General features: G+C 45.6%; 1 protein-coding gene across 4 annotated transcripts in view; it reads left to right on the top strand.

Moving 5' to 3' along the window:
• Window positions 1–22,513, top strand: part of TEF (TEF transcription factor, PAR bZIP family member) — a 38,192-nt gene that overhangs the window by 2,180 nt on the left and 13,499 nt on the right. For 3 of the 4 annotated variants that reach the window (XM_040408613.1, XM_040408612.1, XM_040408615.1), the window contains exons 1-2: window positions 14,010–14,238; window positions 20,244–20,546. In XM_040408613.1, coding sequence (XP_040264547.1) covers window positions 14,025–14,238; window positions 20,244–20,546 — 517 coding nt within the window. In that variant the 5' untranslated portion in view covers window positions 14,010–14,024. Of the gene's footprint in view, window positions 1–14,009; window positions 14,239–20,243; window positions 20,547–22,513 lie in introns of those variants that run through there. The other variant, XM_040408616.1, reaches the window with a different exon arrangement.

The raw sequence follows: 22,513 nt of genomic DNA, 5'->3' as shown, positions 1-22,513 counted from the left end.
TTTTCTTTTTGTAGGTGCGCTGACTGTGGCCGACACTCTTAGCCGTAAAAGACCGTTCGGCCACTGTTAGCGCATCGCCCACACCAAAGTTTTACACACACACACACACACACACACTCCCCTTTAGCGTTAGAAGATGGCCCGCCAGATGTTCTCAGCTGAGGAGGCATACGCCCAGCTGCTCTCCGACTCCGATAGCCCCAGTGAGGACGAGGATGACCCCACTTTCCTGTTGTCATCCTCGTTCTCCTCATCATCTAGTTCATCTTACATCATAAAAAGTGAAATAGCAAGTGATCAAAAAATCATACGCAGTCCAAAATAGTGCCAATCAAACCGTCCTCTCATCCCGCAAAAATCATACCCTACCTAAGATAATTGCCCAAAAACAGAAAAAACTATGGCTCTCAGACTAGAGACACTAAAACATGATTTTTTTTTGTTTCAAAAATAAATTCATTGTGTAAAACGTACATAAATAATAAAAAAAGCAGAGATATTAGGTATGGCCGCGTCCGTAATAACATGCTCTATAAAAATATCATATGACCTAACCTCTTAGGTGAATACCGTAAAAAAAAAAAAAAAAAAAGCGTGAAAAAAGCCTTTTTTTGTCACCTTACACCACAAAAAGTGTAATAGTAAGTGATCAAAGTCATATGCACTCTATAATAGTACCAATCAAACCGTCATCTCATCCCGAAAAAAATGAGCCCCTACACAAGACAATCGCCCAAAAAATAAATAAAACTATGGCTTTCAGAATGTGGAGACACTAAAAAACATATTTTTTTAAAAAATGCTTTGTTATGTAAAACTGAAACAAACAACCAGAAAAAGTTGTCATATTTGGTATTGTCGCGTCCGTAACGACCTGCTATATAAAAATACCACATGATCTAACCTGTCAGATGAATGTTTTAAATAACAACAAATAAAAACGGTGCCAAAACAGCTATTTCTTGTTACCTTGCCTCACAAAAAGTGAAATATAGAGCAACCAAAAATAATATGTACCCTAAAATAGTACCAACAAAACTGCCACCGTATCCCGTAGTTTCTAAAATGGGGTCACTTTTTTGGAGTTTCTACTCTAGGGGTGCATCAGGGGGGCTTCAAATGGAACATGGTGTCAAAAAACCAGTCTAGCAAAATCTGCCTTCCAAAAACCGTATGGCGTTCCTTTTCTTCTGTGCAATATATGGGGTGTTTCTGTAATCTACAGAATCAGGGCCATAAATATTGAGTTTTGTTTGGATGTTAACCCTTGCTTTCTAACTGGAAAAAAATTGATTCAAATGGAAAATCTGCCCAAAAAGTGAAATTCTGAAATTTCATCTTTATTTTACATTAATTCTTGTGGAACACCTAAAGGGTTAACAAAGTTTGTAAAATCTGTTTTGTATACCTTGAGGGGTGTAGTTTCTAAATTGGGGTCACTTTTGTGGAGTTTCTACTCTAGGGGTGCATCAGGGGGTCTTCAAATGTGACATGACAGCTTAAAATTATCCCAGTGAAATCTGCCTTCCAAAAACCGTATAAGGTTCCTTTCCTTCTGCGCAATGCCGTGTGCCGGTACAGCAGTTTACGACCACATATGGGGTGTTTCTGTAATCTACAGAATCGGGGCCATAAATATTGAGTTTTATTTTGGCTGTTAACCCTTGCTTTGTAACTGGAAAAAATGGAATCAAATAGAAAATCTGCCAAAAAAGTGAAATTCTGAAATTTCATCTTTATTTTCCATTAATTCTTGTGGAACACCTAAAGGGTTAACAAAGTTAGTAAAATTCGTTTTGAATACCTTAAGGCAGTGGTGCCCAACCATTTTTCGTCTGAGGGCCACACTAGACTTAGTATAAATTTCGCGGGCCGGAACAAAGGTAGCTTTGCCAGAAAGAAATGCAAACGCTGTGAGGGGGCACGTGTGAGCATTACTACTGTGAGGGGGCACATATCTGGGCATAAGTACTGTGAGGGGGCACATATCTGGGCATAACTACTGTGAGGGGGCATCTGTGAGCATTACGTCTGTGAAGAGGGCACATATCTTGGCATTATTACTGTGAGGGGGCATGTGATGTATACATGTGTGTAATGTATGTAGTGCAGTATGTGATTATCACACACTGCACTACATACATTACACACATGTATACATCACATACTGCGCTGTCACCTTCTTCTGCAGGTCTACCTTGATGTCTGGTCTTTAGGCTTCAGTCAGATCCTCCACCGCCATGCTTGCCGTGTGCCCGACACCACCAGGAGCTGTCCCCTCCTCCTTTCATCTCCCGCCAGCTTCTCCTACAGCAGGGCGCTCTATCGCTCCAGTGCCCGCCCAATCTTACCAATCAGGGGCGTATCTATAAATGACTGGGCCCCATAGCAAAAAAAATTATGGCCCCCCCTCCCACATACCTATCGGACCTCCCACCCCTTTCAGAGCTCCCACCCAAACACCCCTCCAGGACCTCCCACCCCAATATCCCCACACCCCTCCCTAGATCCCCCCTCAGTGTCATCCACAGATCCCCCCCTCAGTGTCATCCACAGATCCCCCCCCTCAGTGTCATCCACAGATCCCCCCCTCAGTGTCATCCACAGATCCCCCCCTCAGTGTCATCCACAGATCCCCCCCTCAGTGTCATCCACAGATCCCCCCCTCAGTGTCATCCACAAATCCCCCCCTCAGTGTCATCCACAGATCCCCCTCTCAGTGTCATCCACAGATCTCCTCTCCACCCAGAGCCGCTTCCTAGCTAATTTATTCACTGCACTTGCTTCTGTATAATTGAAGATAAGCGCCGTAATCTCGCACAGGTGCACTGGCAGAGGCCAGGAAGACGGTGCATGCGCACTTCAATGCCTCTGCCAGTGCGCCTGTGCGAGATTACGGCGCTTCTCTTCAATTTCACAGAGGCAAGTGCAGTGAATTAGGCTACTTTCACACTTGCGTTAGGAGCGGATCCGTCTGGTATCTGCACAGACGGATCCGCTCCTATAATGCAAACGCTTACATTTTTTTTTTTTTTGGTCATGATGATGCAAACGGATCCGTTTTGACTTTACTTTGAAAGTCAATGGGGGACGGATCCGTTTGAAAATTGAGCCATACTGTGTCATCTTCAAACGGATCCGTCCCCATTGACTTCCATTATAAGTCTGGACGGATCCGTTCGCCTCCGCACGGCCAGGCGGGCACCCGATCGCTGCAAGCAGCGTTCAGGTGTCCGCTCACTGAGCGGAGCGGAGGCTGAGCGCTGGCAGGCGGATGCATTCTCAGTGGATCCGCCTCCATTGAGAATGCATCAGGGCTGGACGGCTGCGTTCGGGACCGCTCGTGAGCTCCTTCAAACGGAGCTCACGAGCGGACACCTGAACGCAGGTGTGAAAGTAGCCTAAATTAGCTAGGAGGCGGCGCTGGGCGGGAAGATTGCAGGCACAGGCAGCATCGCTTTGCTGCCTGTGCCGTTTGCAGCGCGCCCTGCGCTGATAAAGTCCTGTTACTGCGCGGGGCCCCATGACACGGCTTCGCGGGCCGCATTTGGCCCGCGGCCCGTAGGTTGAGCATCACTGCCTTAAGGGGTGTAGTTTGTAAAATGGGGTCATTCTTGGGTGGTTTCTATTATGTAAGCCTCACAAAGTGACTTCAGACCTGAACTGGTCCTGAAAAAGTGGGTTTTTGCTTCTAAACTTCTAAGCCTTCTAACGTCCCCAAAAAATAAAATGGCATTCACAAAATGATCCAAACATGAAGTAGATATATGGGGAATGTAAAGTAATAACTATTTTTGGAGGTATTACTTTCTATTATAAAAGTTGAGAAATTGAAATTTGGAAATGTGCAAATTTTTTAAAAATTTTTGTAAATATTTTTTTTTTTTATAAATAAAAATGTATTTTTGTAACTCAATTTTACCACTGTCATGAAGTACAATACGTGACGAGCAGGGGCGTAGCTATAGGGGGTACAGAAGTAGCAGTGGCCCAGGATCCTGAGGGGGCCCAACGACCCTTGTGCTGCATATGAAGACACCAGTATTATAGAAAGTGCATGTTGCTCAAGTTAGACCTCTGACTGGAGAGAAGGGGTTAGGTCAAGTATTAGGCATGGGGCGGGGGTGCCGTTTCAATTTCTGCCTCATGCAGCACGAAGGCAATGTGCTTCCTTGCCCCTGGCCACAAATCACTGAGGGAAGGGGGGCCCAAGCTGAACTCTTGCACGAGGGCCCATAGCTACGCCCCTGGTGATGAGAAAACAATCTCAGAATTGCCTGGATAAATAAAATTGTTTTAAAGTTATCACCACATAAAGTAACACATGTCAGATTTGCAAATAATTGCCTGGTCCTTAAGGTGAAAAATGGCTGGGTCCTTAAGGGGTTAAGCCAGTTTTATAATACTGTTGATACACAGTCAATGGGTGCAGCCCCTAGCTTATCCACGTCACGGGCACATCAGAACATTTGTTTCAGCTTAGGTAGATCCAGTTGCATGTGATTGACCTACTTTAAAGAATACTGGCAGCTCTTTCAGGTATGAAATCGTAAAAGGCAAAGAGCAAGGTGTGCGGGGCACTGTAAACACTGCTACGCCCATCTGTGCTCTTGACTTTCACCTCGGCTGCCACCCAGGGCGTCAGCCAGGAGCTTCAACAAGGTCTGGAGAGCCCAAGGGGATTTGCAGGGGGGTGAGGAACCAATATGGCCACCCCCCCCCCCTAGACCTCAAGGTGGGTTGCCCATAAGGGTGCCGCAACCTCGAAAGTCCAGTGACAAACAAACGTGTAAAATGCACACAGTGAAAACACAAAAATAAATAAGTAAATGTGTGCCGGTTACGGCCCGGACATTTGGCCGGAATTATAAAAATTCCTCATCTTGTCAAGGCTGAAGCCGAGCAAAGAGAGGTGTGTGGTAAAATTGTGAAGAAAAAGAAGAGCTGTGCAAATGTGCCATACTCAGTGGGCCCGGACACCCTGTGAGTTTAGGCACCCCAGGGTCACCACTCCTGGGGCACTATGCGCTTCGGCCTTTCAACACAACTCCGCCTCCTGGCTTTGATCCAGCAGAGCCCAGGCCGTCTCGCACAGGGCCTCGCCATACCCTGCGCTATACACCTGGGGTTACTGTTTAGTGGTTCTCCATTCGGCTCAACATCCATGGTTCCCCATGAATGGAGTACAGTCCCAAGATCCAGCTCGACTGGGTCTGAAGAACAGATACTACACTTGATCTTAGCCAAGAGGCCGACTGGTAATGCAGCACCAAGTTATGTGAATACAGCAATCATTGCACGGCACACTTAGCATCGCTGGCTTGTTTTGTGATGTGGAGGCCACTTGTTAGGGAGAGCTGCTTTGCTGCCATTACTGTACAGTCTCTAAACCACTGTAAAATATTCTATTAATGTACAAACCGCAATTTGCAGCCCAAAATAAGTCTGCACCTATGCAGGCCATATGCAAGGAGCTATTAAAATTACTCGGCAGTAGAATAACTGCAGGATGCAGATAAACATGTAAATGAGGTTTGTAATAATCTTAGGTACATTTGCGGCAAGCCCTGGAGGAGCAGGAGTAGACGATGGGAGTTGTAGTGGTTCTGGCTGCAATAATTATTCACAATGGCAGTCCTCACACCGATGCTCCCTAGTGCTAGGGTAGTGATAGGGGGGCAGGCTCTTTCTTCCCTCAGGGAACACCCTTGGGGCTCATGCCTGATGGTAGTCAGCAAAGCAGGAGATGTAGGTCCTGTGGATGGTGAATGGTGCTAGAGTCAGTAACCAAGTCAGTTGTAGAAAATGAACAAGTCTGTCTTTACTAAAGTGCACAATGGTATCAAAACACAATTCCAAACAATTTACAGTGCAAAACTTCCCAGATAGCAATGTATGGCTATTGGCCAGGATGGGGATTGTAGTACTCCTTCCCTCTGTCTCTCCAAATTCTCTCTCTGCAGAATCTAAGGCTGCTAGTATTATTCTTGCAATGGTGACTGTAATTTCCAGCTGAGGGGTAGAGGATTAAGATATGACTGGCCAGGACTGAAGTGTGAAAGATGTTTTAGCAATGTCCCTCTCACTGCAGTAAAGTCTCTATCAGCCTTAGCAAATACCTTACTGACTGACTCCAGTGCTTGGCCTTGCAGATTCTGGACCTTCTTGGTTCTTTTCTCAACCTCTTCCTGGAGTACTGTGGATTAGAGATGGTTTTCTCTCTGTAGATCTCTCAGAGATAGTGGTTTTCTGGAGTTCAGACCTATACTCTGAGGAGTTAGCACAAGTAACTTCTCACATTTCCTCAGCTAACTCTAGAATGAGCTATGGGCAGACCCATAGTCAGGATTAATAATCCCGACTGATCCATACAGAGATATGCTGGTACATTACAAGGCATTAAATAAAAATTTGCATGTACCCTATTCTGCAGTACTGCACATTTAGTAGTCAGTAACACATGCAGTTGTAGTAAAGGGAGTTTGGATCACCATGGAAATAACACATCCATATTTTAGTGCCAATATTTTGGCTGCAACATGCAGATCCCAGCTGGTTCAGGCCAGTCAAACTATGGTAGGCAGAATCTGCACCAAACTATGATGCAGATCACTGAGGCTCCTCAAGTAAGCTGACTTAAGTTTCTTGTGACTTGATTTAGTTTACTAAAGATACAGTCGGGGTCATTCCTTATAGCTTTGACACTTTTCTGGCATAGAAAAGTCAGAAATGTTGTCAGTTTTGCCAGTTTGAGATTTGTTTGCTTTTATCAACACCCTTGCCACTTTACCAAAAGGTCAGTGGGGCAAGGATGGGACCTCCATGGTCCAACTCATTTAACATGTGCCCCAGATTACACCAGAAATCAGGTCTGGTGCACAGACAGCAAAAGATGCAACAAGTTTATTAAGAGGCGTGCACCTCCTTAAGCTGCTCCGATCTTCCCTCTTATTGATGGCTTATCCTTAAGATAGCTGGACGATTCCCAGCACCCCCTTCGATCAACTGTTTTTACAAACTCTGGTGGTGGAACCAGGCAGTGTAGTGCTGGTGCCTCGTTCCAGGACTTGTGATTACAGTTGATTGGCAGGGGTCCTGGTTAGTGTTGAGCGAATCAAAGCATATGAAGTGAAATTCGATCCAAAATTTTGGAAGAATTTGATTCATAATGAATCTGACTTGCCTTTTTTTTCCCCCCTAAAATGGCGGCTACACGTGTTACAAAGTGAAAGTAAGATCACCCATAATGCTGTGCAGACGGCCAATCAGCAGCTAGCCAGCCTCTGTGATGTCACAGCACTTTAAAGGCCTCATCCCACGCGGTCTCTGCCATTTTACTGTGAGCTAAGCATAGGGAGAGATGAGACCAGCGCTAGGGACAGTGTTGCTAACTCTAGAATCCAATTCACGTAGGATCAATACATGACACACATTTATTTTTTTTTCCATATAATTATTCAGTCCTATTTTATCTTAGTAGAACGGTAGGTGCTGCATTCCTGGGATCCATTACTTTTTATAAAACTTGAACTCTAAATTAATGATGATCTGTGAACCTGATGGAAAGTACACAGCAATTCATATTAGCTAATTAGACTTGATGTAGCATCACAAACAAATAGAAACCACGCTAGTATCTTCAGTAGTAAAGGTGAATAGTCATCTGAAAAATTAGCCAGACAGCTGGGTTTGAATCAGAAATTTCTTGTCATATCTCATGCATTCCAAATAATAATTGTGTTGTAGGCCAGGTCTCCTGTGGTACAAGTGAACCAGACTTAGATCACCATGAGGTTACATGATGATCTTAGTTTGTTTCACTTGCATTGCAGGGAGTCCAGGTTGCCTACTGAATACAACCTAAAGGCCCCCATAACATTAGTGTATTGTCAGCTGAACCCTCCGAGAATGGTGGGTTCAGCCGACAGTTTAGTAAGTATTGGGAGCTCCTGACTTCCCCCCCCCCCCCACAGCTTTTCAGATCGGAAGATCCTTTTGTTCTCCCGGGAGGTAAGCTGCCAACAGAAGTGTCTATTAAATATTCAGAGTCGGACTGGGAACTTAAAGTGGCCCTGGAAAAAAAAAACTATGTTGTAGGCATGTCCATATTTACAGAAGATGAGGCAACACAATTAGGCAGGGTCAGCAGAAGTAGGCAGGATCAGTAATACAATAGTGCAGTACAAAATACCATCCCAGCACAGCCAAATACAACCGTGCAGTACAAATACCTCCACAGAAGCTGTTCCTCTGTGGTGGCCACGTTCTGTCGTCCTCCTCCAGTTGTTTCTAATTGAGATATGGAGCAGGGGGCTGAGAAGCTGAGATGCGGTCCACAGCACCAAGCCAGCACTGCCTTCAGCATACTGCCTGGACTTCCGCTTATAATGACCCCCATAGTGCGCCCAGTAGTATTCTCCCCAAGTGGCCAAGGAAAGAGGAAAAAAATCAAATACCTGAGTCTCGTTCCAAACCACTGCCTGTGCTGCAGGGCTTTTCCAGCCTGCGGTTTGAGACACCTGTGTCCCTGCCTCATATAGTGGTCTATGAGGGTAAACAGCTGGGCAGGGAGCCATGGACCTCTCTGAGCGCATCAGATCATTATGTACCCAGCCAGTGGCAGTGAAGAGAGCTTGGGAAGCTCCCTGGGCATCGTCCTACCGGGAATCTTCCCTGTAGGTTCTATGGCCCTGTACATGCTCAGTCAAGCTGAACATGTATATGTATGAGGGAGTTGTGAGGAGGATAGCTGTTCAGTCGACAGCTATGGAATATTTATAGCTGCCTTAAGACAAGATCCAGGTAATTTTTGTTCACTAAAACAGAAACTAAGAACAATGCAAAACTTCTGAAGCCTTCTCTTTGGGAAAAAAATTTCATGCACCCTCTTATGGACCTCTTTTCATTTTGGTGAAGGAACACTAAACACTAGTGTAGAAGCTACCTAAAAAGAAGATCTTCAGATTTTTCGTAACTCACCATGTCCACTTTTCTTTCTTTCAATTCTTTGAAACCATTAAAACTTGTGATATGAAACATAAGAAGCCACATTTAAATAGGATCTTTCATAAATAATACATGGCGCTAGCAAACAATAATAATCTTTCATTGAATATGATCACATGAACTGATCATACATCCTGCATCGCAGCCATGGGCTAAACAATTACTCTCTGGAATGTAAGCCAGGAAAGAGATTAATACAAAGGCGTATTTCATTCTCTAGAGTCATTCGACAATGTCACCGCTTGGTTTAAAAAAAAGTGGTTAAAAGTTTGGCCTGGCTTCTTTCTAATGATTTTCTGCAAAACATTATTATCTGACCGGAATCATAGACAGATTTTCTTTTTAAAAAAAGTTAGTATTGGTAAATCATAAGACTGGCACATACTCTTTCGTGGTACCTTGGACCCGAACTCGAGTCCGGGAAATGTTTTTTCACAGTACAAATTAATTTCTGAAGTTATTACCCGAAGTCTCATGAGACTTCACGATGCAATAACTTCGGCTCATCGGAGCCAATACATTCTAATACTGTATGGAGCTCCTGCTCCGTACAGTATTGGAATAAGGTTTTATGCGAATCGACTTCGATGTTTCATCCGAAGTTGATTCGCTCATCCCTACCAGATACGATAATTCCTGGAGTCTGCTCCTCTTCCAGAACAGACTACCAAATGGAGAGGTGAACCTAGCCTAATATTTAAATAGATGATAAAGTTGAAAAAAGACACAGGTTCAACAAGTCCAACAAGTCCAACCTATAATTCTACAGGGTTGATTTAGAGGAGAGCAAAAAAAAAACCCTAGGAGGCAGATGCTAATTGCCTCACAGTCAGGGAGAAAATTGAATTCCCAACTCCAAAGTGAATGGAAGCAGTGAAGTGAAGGGGAGCAGCAATGCATTACCCAACACTATCCACTACACAATGGATGGGGCTGAGACAGTTACTCCCAAACAGCCGATCAACAGGGGTGCAGTGTGTTGGACATTCGCTGATCAGATATTGATGGCCTAACCTAAGAATAGGCAATCAATAGAAAAGGACTGGACAACCCCCTTTAACTTGGTGACCTTCCTCTGCACACCCTCTAGTTCTTCTGTCATTGTTATCCAATACATTCCAGAACTGTAAGGCCCCTTTCACATGGGCGAGTTTTCCGCGCGGGTGCAATGCGTGAGGTGAACCCATTGCACCCGCACTGAATCCGGACCCATTCATTTCTATGGGGCTGTGCACATGAGCGGTGATTTTCACGCATCACTTGTGCGTTGCGTGAAAATCGCAGCATGCTCTATTTTGTGCGTTTTTCACGCAACGCAGGCCCCATAGAAGTGAATGGGGCTGCTTGAAAATCGCAAGCATCTGCAAGCAAGTGCGGATGCGGTGCAATTTTCACGCACAGTTGCTAGGAGACAATCTGGATGGGGACCCGATCTTTATTATTTCCCCTTATAACATGGTTATAAGGGAAAATAATAGCATTCTGAATACAGAATGCATAGTACAATAGGGCTGGAGGGGTTAAAAATTTTTTTAACTCACCTTAGTCCACTTGTTCGCGCAGCCGGCATCTCTTCTGTCTTCTTCTTTGAGGAATAGGACCTTTGATGACGTCATTATGCTCATCACATGGTCCGTCACATGATCCATCACCATGGTAATAGATCATGTGATGGACCATGTGATGAGCACAGTGACGTCATCAAAGGTCCTATTCCTCAAAGAAGAAGACGGAAGAACAAGTGGATTAAGGGGAGTCAAATTATTATTATTATTATTTTTTTAACCCCTCCAGCCCTATTGTACTATGCATTCTGTATTCAGAATGCTATTATTTTACCTTATAACCATGTTATAAGGGGAAATAATACAATCTACACAACCTTGAACCCAAACCTGAACTTCTGTGAAGAAGTTCGGGTCTGGGTACCACATTGTTTTTTATCACGTGCGTGCAAAACACATTGCACCCGCGCGATAAAAACTGAACAATGGAACGCAATCGCAGTCGAAACTGACTGCAATTGGGTACCTACTCGCGCGGGTTTGCCGCAACGCATCCGGACCTTATCCGGACACGCTTGTGTGAAAGAGGCCTAAGGGTTACATAGCATCATAACTCAATATAATGCTATGCGACCCCAGCAGTGCTGGAAGTTCAGGCTGGGAGTCCGCAGCTCGTCTGAAAGGGGCCTTAGGTTCACAAAGAACAGAGGTTTAAATGTCTAAATTACAACAGAATCTTTTCCCACAAAACTATGGGAGTGATTCATCATATCCCTTGTGCCAGAAAAGTGGCTTTAAAAAGTTGCAAGGTGTCTCTGTGATTTTTTTAAATGCAACTTTTTTTGGGGGAAAAGTTGCGAGTGCCTATTTTTATCCCGCTTTGTCACTTTTCCAAAAAGTAGCGTGGAAACATACAATTGTCCAAAATGTCTTGCTGTACTGAAGCATTCAGATCCCCCTTCCCTGAAACTAAGTGCCTAGGCCAGTGACGTACATATAGAAGTAAGGGCCCCATAGCAAGGGTCAAACCAGGCCCCCAACACAGGACAGAAGGGTTTCTGCCTAAACCCTTTCCAATTACCCTTGGGCTATTTTTCCACTGCCTTTTTTGCTAAAAGTTCTTGCTTTAGAGGGTAGAGTCCTGACCAAGTTTTCACCTCCAGTAGAAGAGGAGATGATCCCTACTAAGACTGGGCCCCCTGTTACCCTGGGCCCCATAGCAGTCACCTGGTCTGCCGCTATGGTAGTTACGCCCCTGGCCTAGGCCGACCCTTGAAAAACAACCCCATAGCATTATCCCACCTCCACCAAAGTTTACAGTGGGTACAATGCAATCAGGGAGGTAGCATTCTGCTGGCGTCCACAAAACCCAGACTCATCCTTCAGACTGCCAGATGGAGAAGAGTGATTCATCCCTCCACAGACCACGTTTCCACTGCTCCAGAGTCCAGCAAGCTTTACATCACTCCGTCCAATGCTTGGCATTGGTGATGTAAGGCTTGCATGCAGCAGTTCAGCCTTAGAAACCCATGCCTTGATGCTCCTGGCGCACAGGTTTTGTATTGATGTTAATACCAGTAGAGGGTTAGACCCTGCAGTTATGGAGTCAGCAGAGCGTTGGTGAGTTTTATGGTCGCCGACCCCGCTCTGTAACGCTACGTGGTCTCCACTTTGTGGCTGAGTTACTGCCACATTGTAAATATACCACTCACAGTAAATGGTGGAATATCTAGGAGGGAAGACATTTCACAAACTGACTTGTTGCAAAGTTGCCATCCAATTACAGCACCATGGCGGAATTCAGTGAGCTCTTTAGAAGGACATTCATCCACAAATGTTAGTAAATGCAGACTGCAGGGCTAGGGGCTGGAGTTTATACATCTGAATTAAATGATTAATGAGGGGTGGCCCAATACTTTTCTCCGTAGAGGGTAGTTTGGGTGCTGCAAAACCTTCATATTTTTTGATGCATAGGAAAGGCATAGTCTAATACACTTTTCTACACAAAATGGCACAGTAAACAAAACCTATGTCACCCATTGTTCATCTTTGTTTACAATGGGAGTCAGTAGCCGCCGTATGCCTCTCTATGCCTATACAGTGGTTTACATGCATCACAGGCTTCCATCAGAGGTATACAGGCTAGAGCAGCGCTAAAGCCCGCCAGTGACGTCACTGAGAACACTGCTGGGCAACCAGTACGTCACCCGATCTAATGAAAAAGCCTTTGCCCGGCGCGGTTCAGTACAGGGCAAGGGAGAGCATAAGAGCATGAAATGCTCCGATACTCATCTCAGAGGGGCTGTCTGGGGGAAGATAGGGATATTTCCGGGTTCAGCTCTGAACAACCCCTTTAAGTGCTTTACTGCCACCGACGCCTTATAGACGTGCAGAAGAAAATGGGTGATAATCGGCTCTCAGCAATGCCTTTTTTGACCCTCACATCCTAGACCGTCCACCCACTTCAGCACCCCGAGTCTTCTCACTTTGGAGTTTGAGACGATCATGTCTTTGACTGATGATTTAATAAACGGCAATCAAACCTCTAACACTTTTCCTGTAAATTGTGCAATAAAATAATCCATGTCTTAACGAGTCACAGTCTGTCAGGAAATAATTAGTGCCAAGGCTGCAGACGATGCCAGGGACAGAGCGCCAGGAACTTAGCAGCTGGATGTAGCCTGACATGACCTGACTGACATAATGAACTGCAAATATGTGTACAGATCAGCCATTACATTGAAACCACCTGCCTAATATTGTGACTGCTGTAGCCACTCACTGGCCTCAGCAGAATATGGCACAAGACTTTGGCGACCAGTGATTGCGGCGACCAGTGATTGGCTGCTGCGGTCACCCGGTCATACCTGTGTTGTATTGGTTATATTTCTTTAATTGTTTTAGCAACCAATTCCCCCCCCCCCCCCCCCCCCCGCCCCCCGCTTCCCCCTGACAACCCCTTTAAGAAAGAATTGAAAACTGCCCCAATATCGCAGGTGTGGCTATGGCTGAACACAGCAGCAGGGAACTGGTTACTGCAGCCCCCTGACAGGAGCCTCTAGTGGACTGCTGGTCACGTGACATTCCTGCGAGGTACACGTGCTGGAGCCCTGTGACAGCTCGGTGTGGTAAACAAGAGGCAGGGAAGTCTCCAGCTTACGGCCAATGAGAAGCAAGGAATGTATATACGCCCCTTTCAACCTAACATTCCAGGCAGTCCATTGGTAGAGGGGGGAATTAAGGAGGAGCTATAACCGTGATTGACATTTCTGTCAAAACGTGACCCTGCTTGTGACATCTCGTGACTGCAAGGTGTGAGCGGTTGCGTAATTAGGGCAATTTGAGCCAATCAGCGTGAAGCAGCCTAGTTGAAGGCCTCTCGAGAAGGGATTAACATAACGTCGGGACGTGCGTCACTGCGGTGCTTACATTGGCGCGTTATGATGAGTGACGTAGTAATCACGCCCCCTAATGTACGTCACACTCGCAGGCGCTGTGCCTATTGGCAGGGTCATGAATAATGAAGTGACCGTGGAAACCGCTTCTATCCAGCCGTGTGCTCCGGGTGTACTCTACAACGTGAGCATTGCAATGTCTTCACCGCAGCCTTCTGAGGCCTCCACCTCTCCGGCTCCGCCGGTGTCCGTGCTGGGCGACTCCTTCCCGCTGGTGCTGAAGAAGCTTATTGAGAATCCTCCAAGGAACTTTCTGGATGCAGGAGACGTCGGTGAGGAGTTCTCCCCGGCCCTGGCGCCTCCCCTGTGAGCGGCCATAAGCCGCGTCTGTCACATGTCAGCAAGAGGGGGTAGATGCGGTTTTCTTAGAATAACGCACGATGGTGCAGAGGGCGCAGTCAACGCCTCCGTGCACAGAGGTGCGACATTATATGCGCGGCTGCGTTTACACTTGCGTTTCTGTATGCGGCTGGAGATTTGTACTGCGACTTTCATACAATTAATGTAAAATTACAGCCTCCCCCAATAGATTAATATGGAAATCTGTGTATTGCACAAGATAACTTTTAACATTAACTCCTTCCCATCCCCTAAAATTTTCTTTAATTTTTTTTTTATTCCATAAAGCATTATTTTTAATTCTAAATATATATAATTTTTTATTTTTTTTCACATAGGGTACTTTCACACTTGTGTTGTTGGATTCCGGCAGGCAGTTCCGTCGCCGGATCCGGAAATCTGTATGCAAACGGATAGCATTTGTATGCGGATCCGTCTCACAAATGCGTTGCAGTACCGGATCTGGTATTTTTTATTATTTTTTCACATTTTTAAAGGTCTGCGTATGGGCAGACCGGAAAACCAGATCTGTTTTTGCTGAACACTTGGTGCATTTCAATGGAAAATAATGCCGGATCCGGCAAGTGTTTGGGAATTTTGGCCGGAGAAATACCGTAAGAGTGACTGAACTGATGCATCCTGAACGGATTACTCTCCATTCTAGTGAACAGAGCTTAGCCTCGCCCAGGCCAGTTGATACTACGGTAGTCGTGACGTCACTGGGCCGGCAGTAAACAGTGAGAAGGCCGTGGCACTGCTGGAGCGCCGCTGCCTTCTCAAACAGCTGTTCAGCGGGGGTCCCGGGTGTTGGACCCCCGCCGATCAGAAGCTGATGATCTATCCAGAGGATAGATCATCAGTTAAATTAAAGTGCAGAACCCCTTTAACGCTAGTGTGAAAGTACCCTTATTGTACAAGGAATTGTTTTTTTAATGTAGGAATCAGCAACTTTTGGCACTCCAGCTGTGGTAAAACTACTACTCTCAGCATGCACACTTGCTTGGCTGTTCTTGGAACTCCCACAGAAGTGAATGGAGCATGCTGGGAGTTGTAGTTTCACCACTGCCGTAGTGCCGGACGTTGCTGACCCCTGTTCTCTTGGCACCACGTCCTCTTGACCGGACCTGGAAAGGGAAGCTCACTTACCTGCTTACCGGCGCTGGTTCTCAGCTCCTTCCTTACCAGGCCTGCGGTGCTACGCTGAGCTCCCTCGCTGAAAACAGGCCAATTGGCGTAGACCGAATGCCCTTATGTCATGTGACCAGTTGTCATGGCGTAAGGGCTCACCGCTGCAGCCAGTGACTGGCTGCAGACTATGTCAAATCAGATGATTTCAGCGAAAGAGCACAGCAGAGTGTCGCAGGCCTGGAAAGAGCAGAGAGCGAGCCCTGGGAAGTAGGGAAGTAAACTTCACTTTCCGGCAATGATGCCGATCGTGGTCATTAAAGCCTTTAGATGCCGTGATCAAGTGAGATCACGGCATCTAAAGGGTGAAAGACCCGGAAGCTTCTTACGGCATTCTCTGTGGCCAATGAGGATGCCAGTAATTGGTTTTAATGCGCTAGGTCTCGCTGAAGAGACCCAGGGCATTTAAGCTGCAATTATTATTTTGGCCAGCAGGTGGCCAGCCAACATAAGAAATTGGCAATAATGAACAATTAATGAATGTAAAAAAAATCCATAATTGTTCAGAATGAAAAAAAAAATCGATTTTGTAGGTTCAAATACGAGCTTCAAAATCATTTAAAAAAGTAAAAAAAAAACTTTTAACACTCCCCACTTTTTGTAGAATTAAATAAATACATAAATGACAATATAAAAATGGGTATCCCTGTGACCGAAAATGCCCGTACTATTAAAATTATAAAAATATTTTTCCAATACGGTGAATGGCGTAACGGAAAAAAGGGTCAAAATGGCCAATTTGCCACTTTTTCATTGCTTCTCTTACCCAAATTTTTTTTGTAAAATGTGATCCAAAAGTCACACTCCAAAATGGTATCATTAAAAACTACAGAAAAAAATGAGTCCCCACACAGCTCAATAGATCTAACTATTAAAAAGTTATGGGGGTCAGAATATGGTGATGTAAATATTTTTTTTTATTTTTACATTAATCCACTTGTTCGCGCAGCCGGCATCTCTTCTGTCTTCTTTCTTCAGGACCTGGGTAAAGGACCTGTGGTGACGTCACTGCGCCCATCACATGGTCCATCACATGGTCCATCGATCATGTGAATGACCATGTGATGAGCGTAGTGACGTCATCAAAGGTCCTTTTCCCAGGTCCTGAAGACAGAAGAGATGCCGGCTGCACGAACAAGTGGATTAAGGAGAGTTAAAATATTATTTTTTTTAACCCCTCCAGCCCTATTTTACTCAGAATGCTATTATTTTCCCTTATAACCATGTTATAAGGGAAAATAATAATGATCGGGTTCTCATTGTCACCTAGCAACCGTGCGTGAAAATCGCAAGCGCATCCGAACTTGCTTGCGGATGCTTGCGGCTTTCACGCAACCCCATTCATTTCTAAGGGGCCTGCGTTGCGTGAAAAACGCACAAAGAGGAGCATGCTGCGACTTTCACGCAACGCACAAGTGCGTGAAAATTACCGCTCATGTGCACAGCCCCATAGAAATGAATGGGTCCGGATTCAGTGCGGGTGCAATGCGTTCACCTCAAGCATTGCACCCGCACGGAAATCTTGCTCGTGTGAAAGTGGCCTTAAGGGCATGGGTCAGTTTTGTTGCAAACGGAACGCCGTGGGAACAAAACCCAAAAAACGGTGGAGGAATATTTATTTATTTATTTATTATTATTTTTTTTTTTTTCTAATTCCACCCAATTTGGAATTTTTTTCCCCTGCTTCCCACTACATGGTATGCCTTATTAAATGGTAGCATTAGAAAGTACAACTTGTCCCTCAAAAAATAAGCAGTGATACAGCTATATGAACGGAAAAATAAAAAAGTTATGGCTCAAGGAAGATGGGGAAGAATAATAAAAAGCAAAAAACCTCCTGTATCCTAAGGGTTAAATGCCCCATATTCTTCATACATGTATGGCAGATGTCAGGAAGGAGATATAAGGGGTGTGGGATATGCAGGTGTCACATGACCCAGTCACATGGTTTGTTGCTGTAGGCTGTCAGATGCATTAGGCTACGCAGTCACAGCCTAGAAGACGGCGGTGTAATCTAATATCTAGTTGCGGTCATGTTATCGGGGTGGGCGTCAATTTCTTTAAAACAAGCCGACGATTGAAAACGAACAATGCCCGTTCCTGATCATTTCTTAGTGTAAATGATTGCATCTTTTTACACATCACCGAAAATCGACGTTTATTGGCAGTAGGGTTGTTGCGGGTATCGAAATTTCGATACCCAATCGATACTTTTGTCGATACCGGGATTTCCATTTTTTCAATACTGGGCTGCGCAGTCTAGTATCTCTGAACATGAGCACGCTGCTGTCGGCAGCACAGGGGAGAAGGAAGCAGTCTCTCCCTCCCCCCTGTGCTGCTGCCGCTGCCGCCAATGAGCGGAGGAGGGGCGGGCGCACTGTGCCACCAATGATAGGACTTTTTCCTACACAGAGCGGCGCCCAGAGATGTCCCAGCACTTCAGACATCAGCTTCTCTAGTGGGCGTTCCTTTTCGCTGGCTGTAGCGCTGTCCAATCGCAGTGTAGGGAGAAGGAACGCCCACTAGAGAAGCTGATGTCTCCTCCCCATTGCTCCGATTAGCATATGGAGCAGGAGAGGAGACAGTAATGGGGCACTGCGGGCGAATGGAGCGGCGCCCAGGACTAATAGTAAGTGCTGGGACATCGCTGGGCGCTGCTCTGTGTAGCCTAATACTGAAAGTCTGGACCCAGGAAAAGTAGTCTTTAACACGTAATACAGGAGGCGGGTGCCGGCAGCAGAATCGCATTGCCGGCACCCTGCCCCTGACAGGTAGCTTCGATCAGCGGCAGTTAACCCCTCAGTTGCAGCACCTGAGGGGTTAACTGCCGCTGATCTGCCAGTACCCGCCTCCTGTATTAAGGGGTAATTATCATTGGTGGCGCAGTGCGCCGGCCCCTCTCAAACCCCCCCCCCCCAGTATTAAAATCATTGGTGGCAGTGGCCACAGGGTCCTCTCCCCTCCCTCTCATAAGTGGTGCAGTGGCAGCTTCTGATCGGAGCCCCAGCTGTGTAATCCTGGTGCTCCGATCGATTACCATGGCAGCCAGGACGTTACTGAAGCCCTGGCTGCCATGGTAACGTCCCTGATGCTGTGTGCACAGAGCAGCAGGGAGAGTGTGAAGTCCTATTCACCCTAATAGAGCTCTATAAGGGTGAATAGGACAAGGGATGAAAAAAATCCAAGGTTCTAGCCCCTAAGGGGGAAATAGTTATTAAATAAAAAGTGTAAAAAAAAAAAAAAAAAAACCCCACCAAAATATTAAGTATGAATCACCCCCTTTCCCAATTTCACATATAAAATGTATAAATAATAAACATATTACATATCGCCACGTCAGAAAAGTCTAAACTATTAAAATATTTAAAAAATCTATGCGGTGAACGCCGGGACAGAAAAAAAATATAAAAACTGCGCGATTCACCATTTTTTTTAAAATGTGGAATGCACGTGGCTTTTTTGGTTTATTTTTTTTTGCGTGGTATCGAGTATCGCAATACTTTTTCATGGTATCGAAACCGAATAAAAAAATTTGGTATCGCACCAACTCTAATTGGCAGTAAACCAGGAGATGTGCCCCCGGCAGTATATAAACTGAATGGGGGACAATCGTTCATCCCCCCCCCCCCCCCCCCTTTCACTTTGCATTGTACTGTCTGAAAACAAGCGGCCTTTGACTTGTGTGTCCTCACTTGGCGCGTGTTTGGGGCTGAAATTGCCACCTAGGGTCCGTGCCCATGGGACTGAAATGCTTTGGATTTCTGCAGAAGAAAAAGGTTGCTCAAACACTGCTGTTTTGATGCATGGAAACGCAGGAAAATCCACACGGAAAATGTGTTTGTAAACCCGCACCCAGGTAGCCTAAGAGATGAACTGTTCACAGGGGGCATCCGCTCCAGTTACTAGTGTTCCATAGAGTTATGGTTTCAGTTATGTTACCTAGCTGGCAAACAGTGGGCGCACGCATCTGTAAGTTGTCTGTAACCCTTGGTCCCTAACAGGTTTTGTGCTGAAAGTCAGTAATGGAATAAATTCTACTTTAGGCAAAAAGTCTGTATATAGATGACTAGAGCTGGTAGTTCCATAACTGATAAGGGGAGGTTGGAAAACTTCCCCCCTCGACAGACTTGCGAGGGAAAGCATTACCTGCTTCTCGATGCTGCTGCGCTCTCCGGCCTCCGCTGCTCCACTCGGGCCCCTGGATGTAAAGTTCCGGTTTGACGCTGCTGCAGCCAATTGCTGGCCAGAGCAGTGACCTGCTCCCCTTGTGTCACTTGACAATTTGCAGTGGTGTCAAAATGGATGTTTATGCCAAAAAATGTAAAAACATTAAAATACCTAAAGTGGTATTTCATTTGTAGACATATCCAGAAGATGCGCCATAAATGTCTGATAGATGTGGATCTGAGAACAGGGGTCTCCGACCCCATCTGGGTCTTCTTGAATGCTGAGCCCCCCCTTGCCACACGGTTTCCCTGCCCTCCTCTCAATTCTGTGGGGTTTATGGAAACGGTGTAGCGCAGCGAGGTTGGCTTTTTCCATAATCCCAACCACCTCTGCTTTTAATGGCAGCCTGGCCCTTGGCCACCTGGATACAGTCGGGTGACCTCCGTTCTGACATAGGTGCGGTCCCAGAGGTTAGGCACATCGGGGATAGGGACTGATGTGAGTGAGTGATGGCTCCATACACTGCTGCAGAATACATTAGCATTATGGAAGCAGCATAAGTAAATAATGTTTTTCTGTTTTACAGGCAAAGAGAAGACTAAATTGGACCAAGATGACAACCTCGATGGGAACTTGCTGGCTGTATCGGCAGCGCTCATGCCCCCTATCTGGGATAAGACCATTCCATATGACGGGGAATCTTTTCATTTGGAGTATATGGACCTTGATGAATTTCTTTTGGAGAATGGCATCCCGTCCAGCCCCGCACATCTGGCTCAGGCAATTAAGAATCCTCTGATGCCAGTGTCTGAGCTGGAGGAGGAAGAGGAGTCTGCATCTACTTCTGGATCTCCTGTGTCCCCATCTGTTCTGCTACAGAAAACTGAAGGTGCTTTTATTATAGCATGTAATTGTGAATGCAGACAGCAAGGTTTAAAGGTTAAATGCTTTTTTTTTTTTCTAGTAATTGGTATGTAAAGGAAGCAAAGCAGGGTAGATATTCTTAGCTAGCAATATTGGAGTTATCAACCCTGCATAAAAGCACAGGCTCATGTGTAAAGAGAATCTATGGCCGACAAGTAAAATATAGACATCAGTATGATCACCTAATGGCATCTACCAAACACCCCCTTCCCGCCCCCCACCAAAGTGCTGAATGTGGAAGCTGAAAGGAAAGCACTCCTCTGTTCTGTGAAATGTCATGGTGGCTAACATGACCCATCTTCACCAGTCAGCAGCTCTAGATAGGACTGTAGGCTCTGTTCACATCTGTATTATGGTGTCTGTTAAAGGAATTGTGGCATGTTTGCAAGTTATTCCCTATCCACAGGACAGAGAATAACTAGTTGATCGCTGGGGGTCCAACTGCTGGAAAATAGCCAAGCGCTGTACTTGGCTATCTTCAGCAGTCCCATAGAGATTAACTAGAGCAGCAGGGTGCATGCTCTACCTGCTGCTTCATCAGATTAGGGGAATTGAACCCCTGTTCTCGGGATCGGTGGGGTTCCCAGCGGTCAGAACGCTGATTATCAGTTAGCTATCCTCCATCCTGTGGATAGGGAACAACCTGCAAACTAAGAACAACCCCATTAACCCCATTAAAAACAGAAATCCTACTGCAGAGCCGCAACAGAAAAAAACTTTTCGTCTGCTACTGGGCAAAAACCATTTGTCCTATACTAAATCAAGTGTGCGGATTACAAATCCGAAGTCAGAATTGTTGTAACAAGTCACGAAATTTTGTTATGCCTAAATGAATTAAGCACTTGGAACGCAGTGAATAATTTTGAACAGAACGAGTTTTACTCCAACAATTACCTGATCTACATCAAAGTTTGCGTAGTAAGCAGTGTATGAAAATGTAATGGAATAACAAAACTTCAAAAAGTCTTGTTTTTCAGTTTAAAAGACTAACTTGAGCAAGGCCCAGTAATGTTAAAAGTGCTTCAGGCATCTGCTTTTGCGTTTGTGAACGGTCATATTTTCCCATTGCAAAAACCAGCAGTAGTCTCCCATCATGTTAGGATTCCAGCGGCCTTGTTCTCCATTGTAGAAATATCTTTATGGAACCGCTCTCCATGTTCGTCACTTACGTGTCCCAAATTGGGTGGGAAAAAGTCAAGATGGGAATGTAAGAAATGCACTTTCAATGACATTCGGCAGCCAAGTTGTTCATATGCTGTAAGCATGTTGTCTACTAATTCAGCATAGTTTGCAGCTCGTCTGTTCGCAAGGAAGTTCTGCACTACTACCGGCAAAAACCACCCCAAACTGCCAGCAGTAACTGCTGCCAGTGTGTTTCGAATGATGATTTTCTTCCTTCAGTCAGATGCGGTAAAAGCAGGAAATAACTATCTTTTCTCGCTCGTATCATTGGGGGACACAGGACCGTGGGTATAGCTTCTTGCTGCCACTAGGAGGCGACACTAGGCTGAAAAGTGATAACTCCTCCCCTGCCGGCTATACCCCCTCCAGCCTGGAGAAAGCATATCCGTTTTTAGCTTAGTGTCGTAGGAGGCACCCTAATTGTGAGGTACCAGACTGGGCCTATGTCCGATCCCAGACAGTGGAGGATCGCTCACAGTTCCCAATCTGCCCTCCGGGGCCGTTTGGTTGATTACTCTCCACTTGAGAAAATCTGGAGGATTCCCAAACCACCCTTCTGGGTCGTATGGTTGAGATGTCACTGCCTGCGCAATCCAACGGAAAACCGCTTCAAGTTCCCAATCCACCCTCCGGGGTCGTTTGGTTGATAAAGCACCACCTGCGCAAGGCAATACAAGACCTCTGGAAGTTCCCAATCCGTTCTCCGGGGCCGTTTGGTTGATAATACTCCACCTGCACAAATCCAGGGGA

This window comes from Bufo bufo, chromosome 9 (assembly GCF_905171765.1).
Source record: "Bufo bufo chromosome 9, aBufBuf1.1, whole genome shotgun sequence".
NCBI classification, from domain to species: Eukaryota; Metazoa; Chordata; class Amphibia; order Anura; family Bufonidae; genus Bufo; species Bufo bufo.
This window is presented reverse-complemented; position numbering and strand designations above follow the sequence as displayed.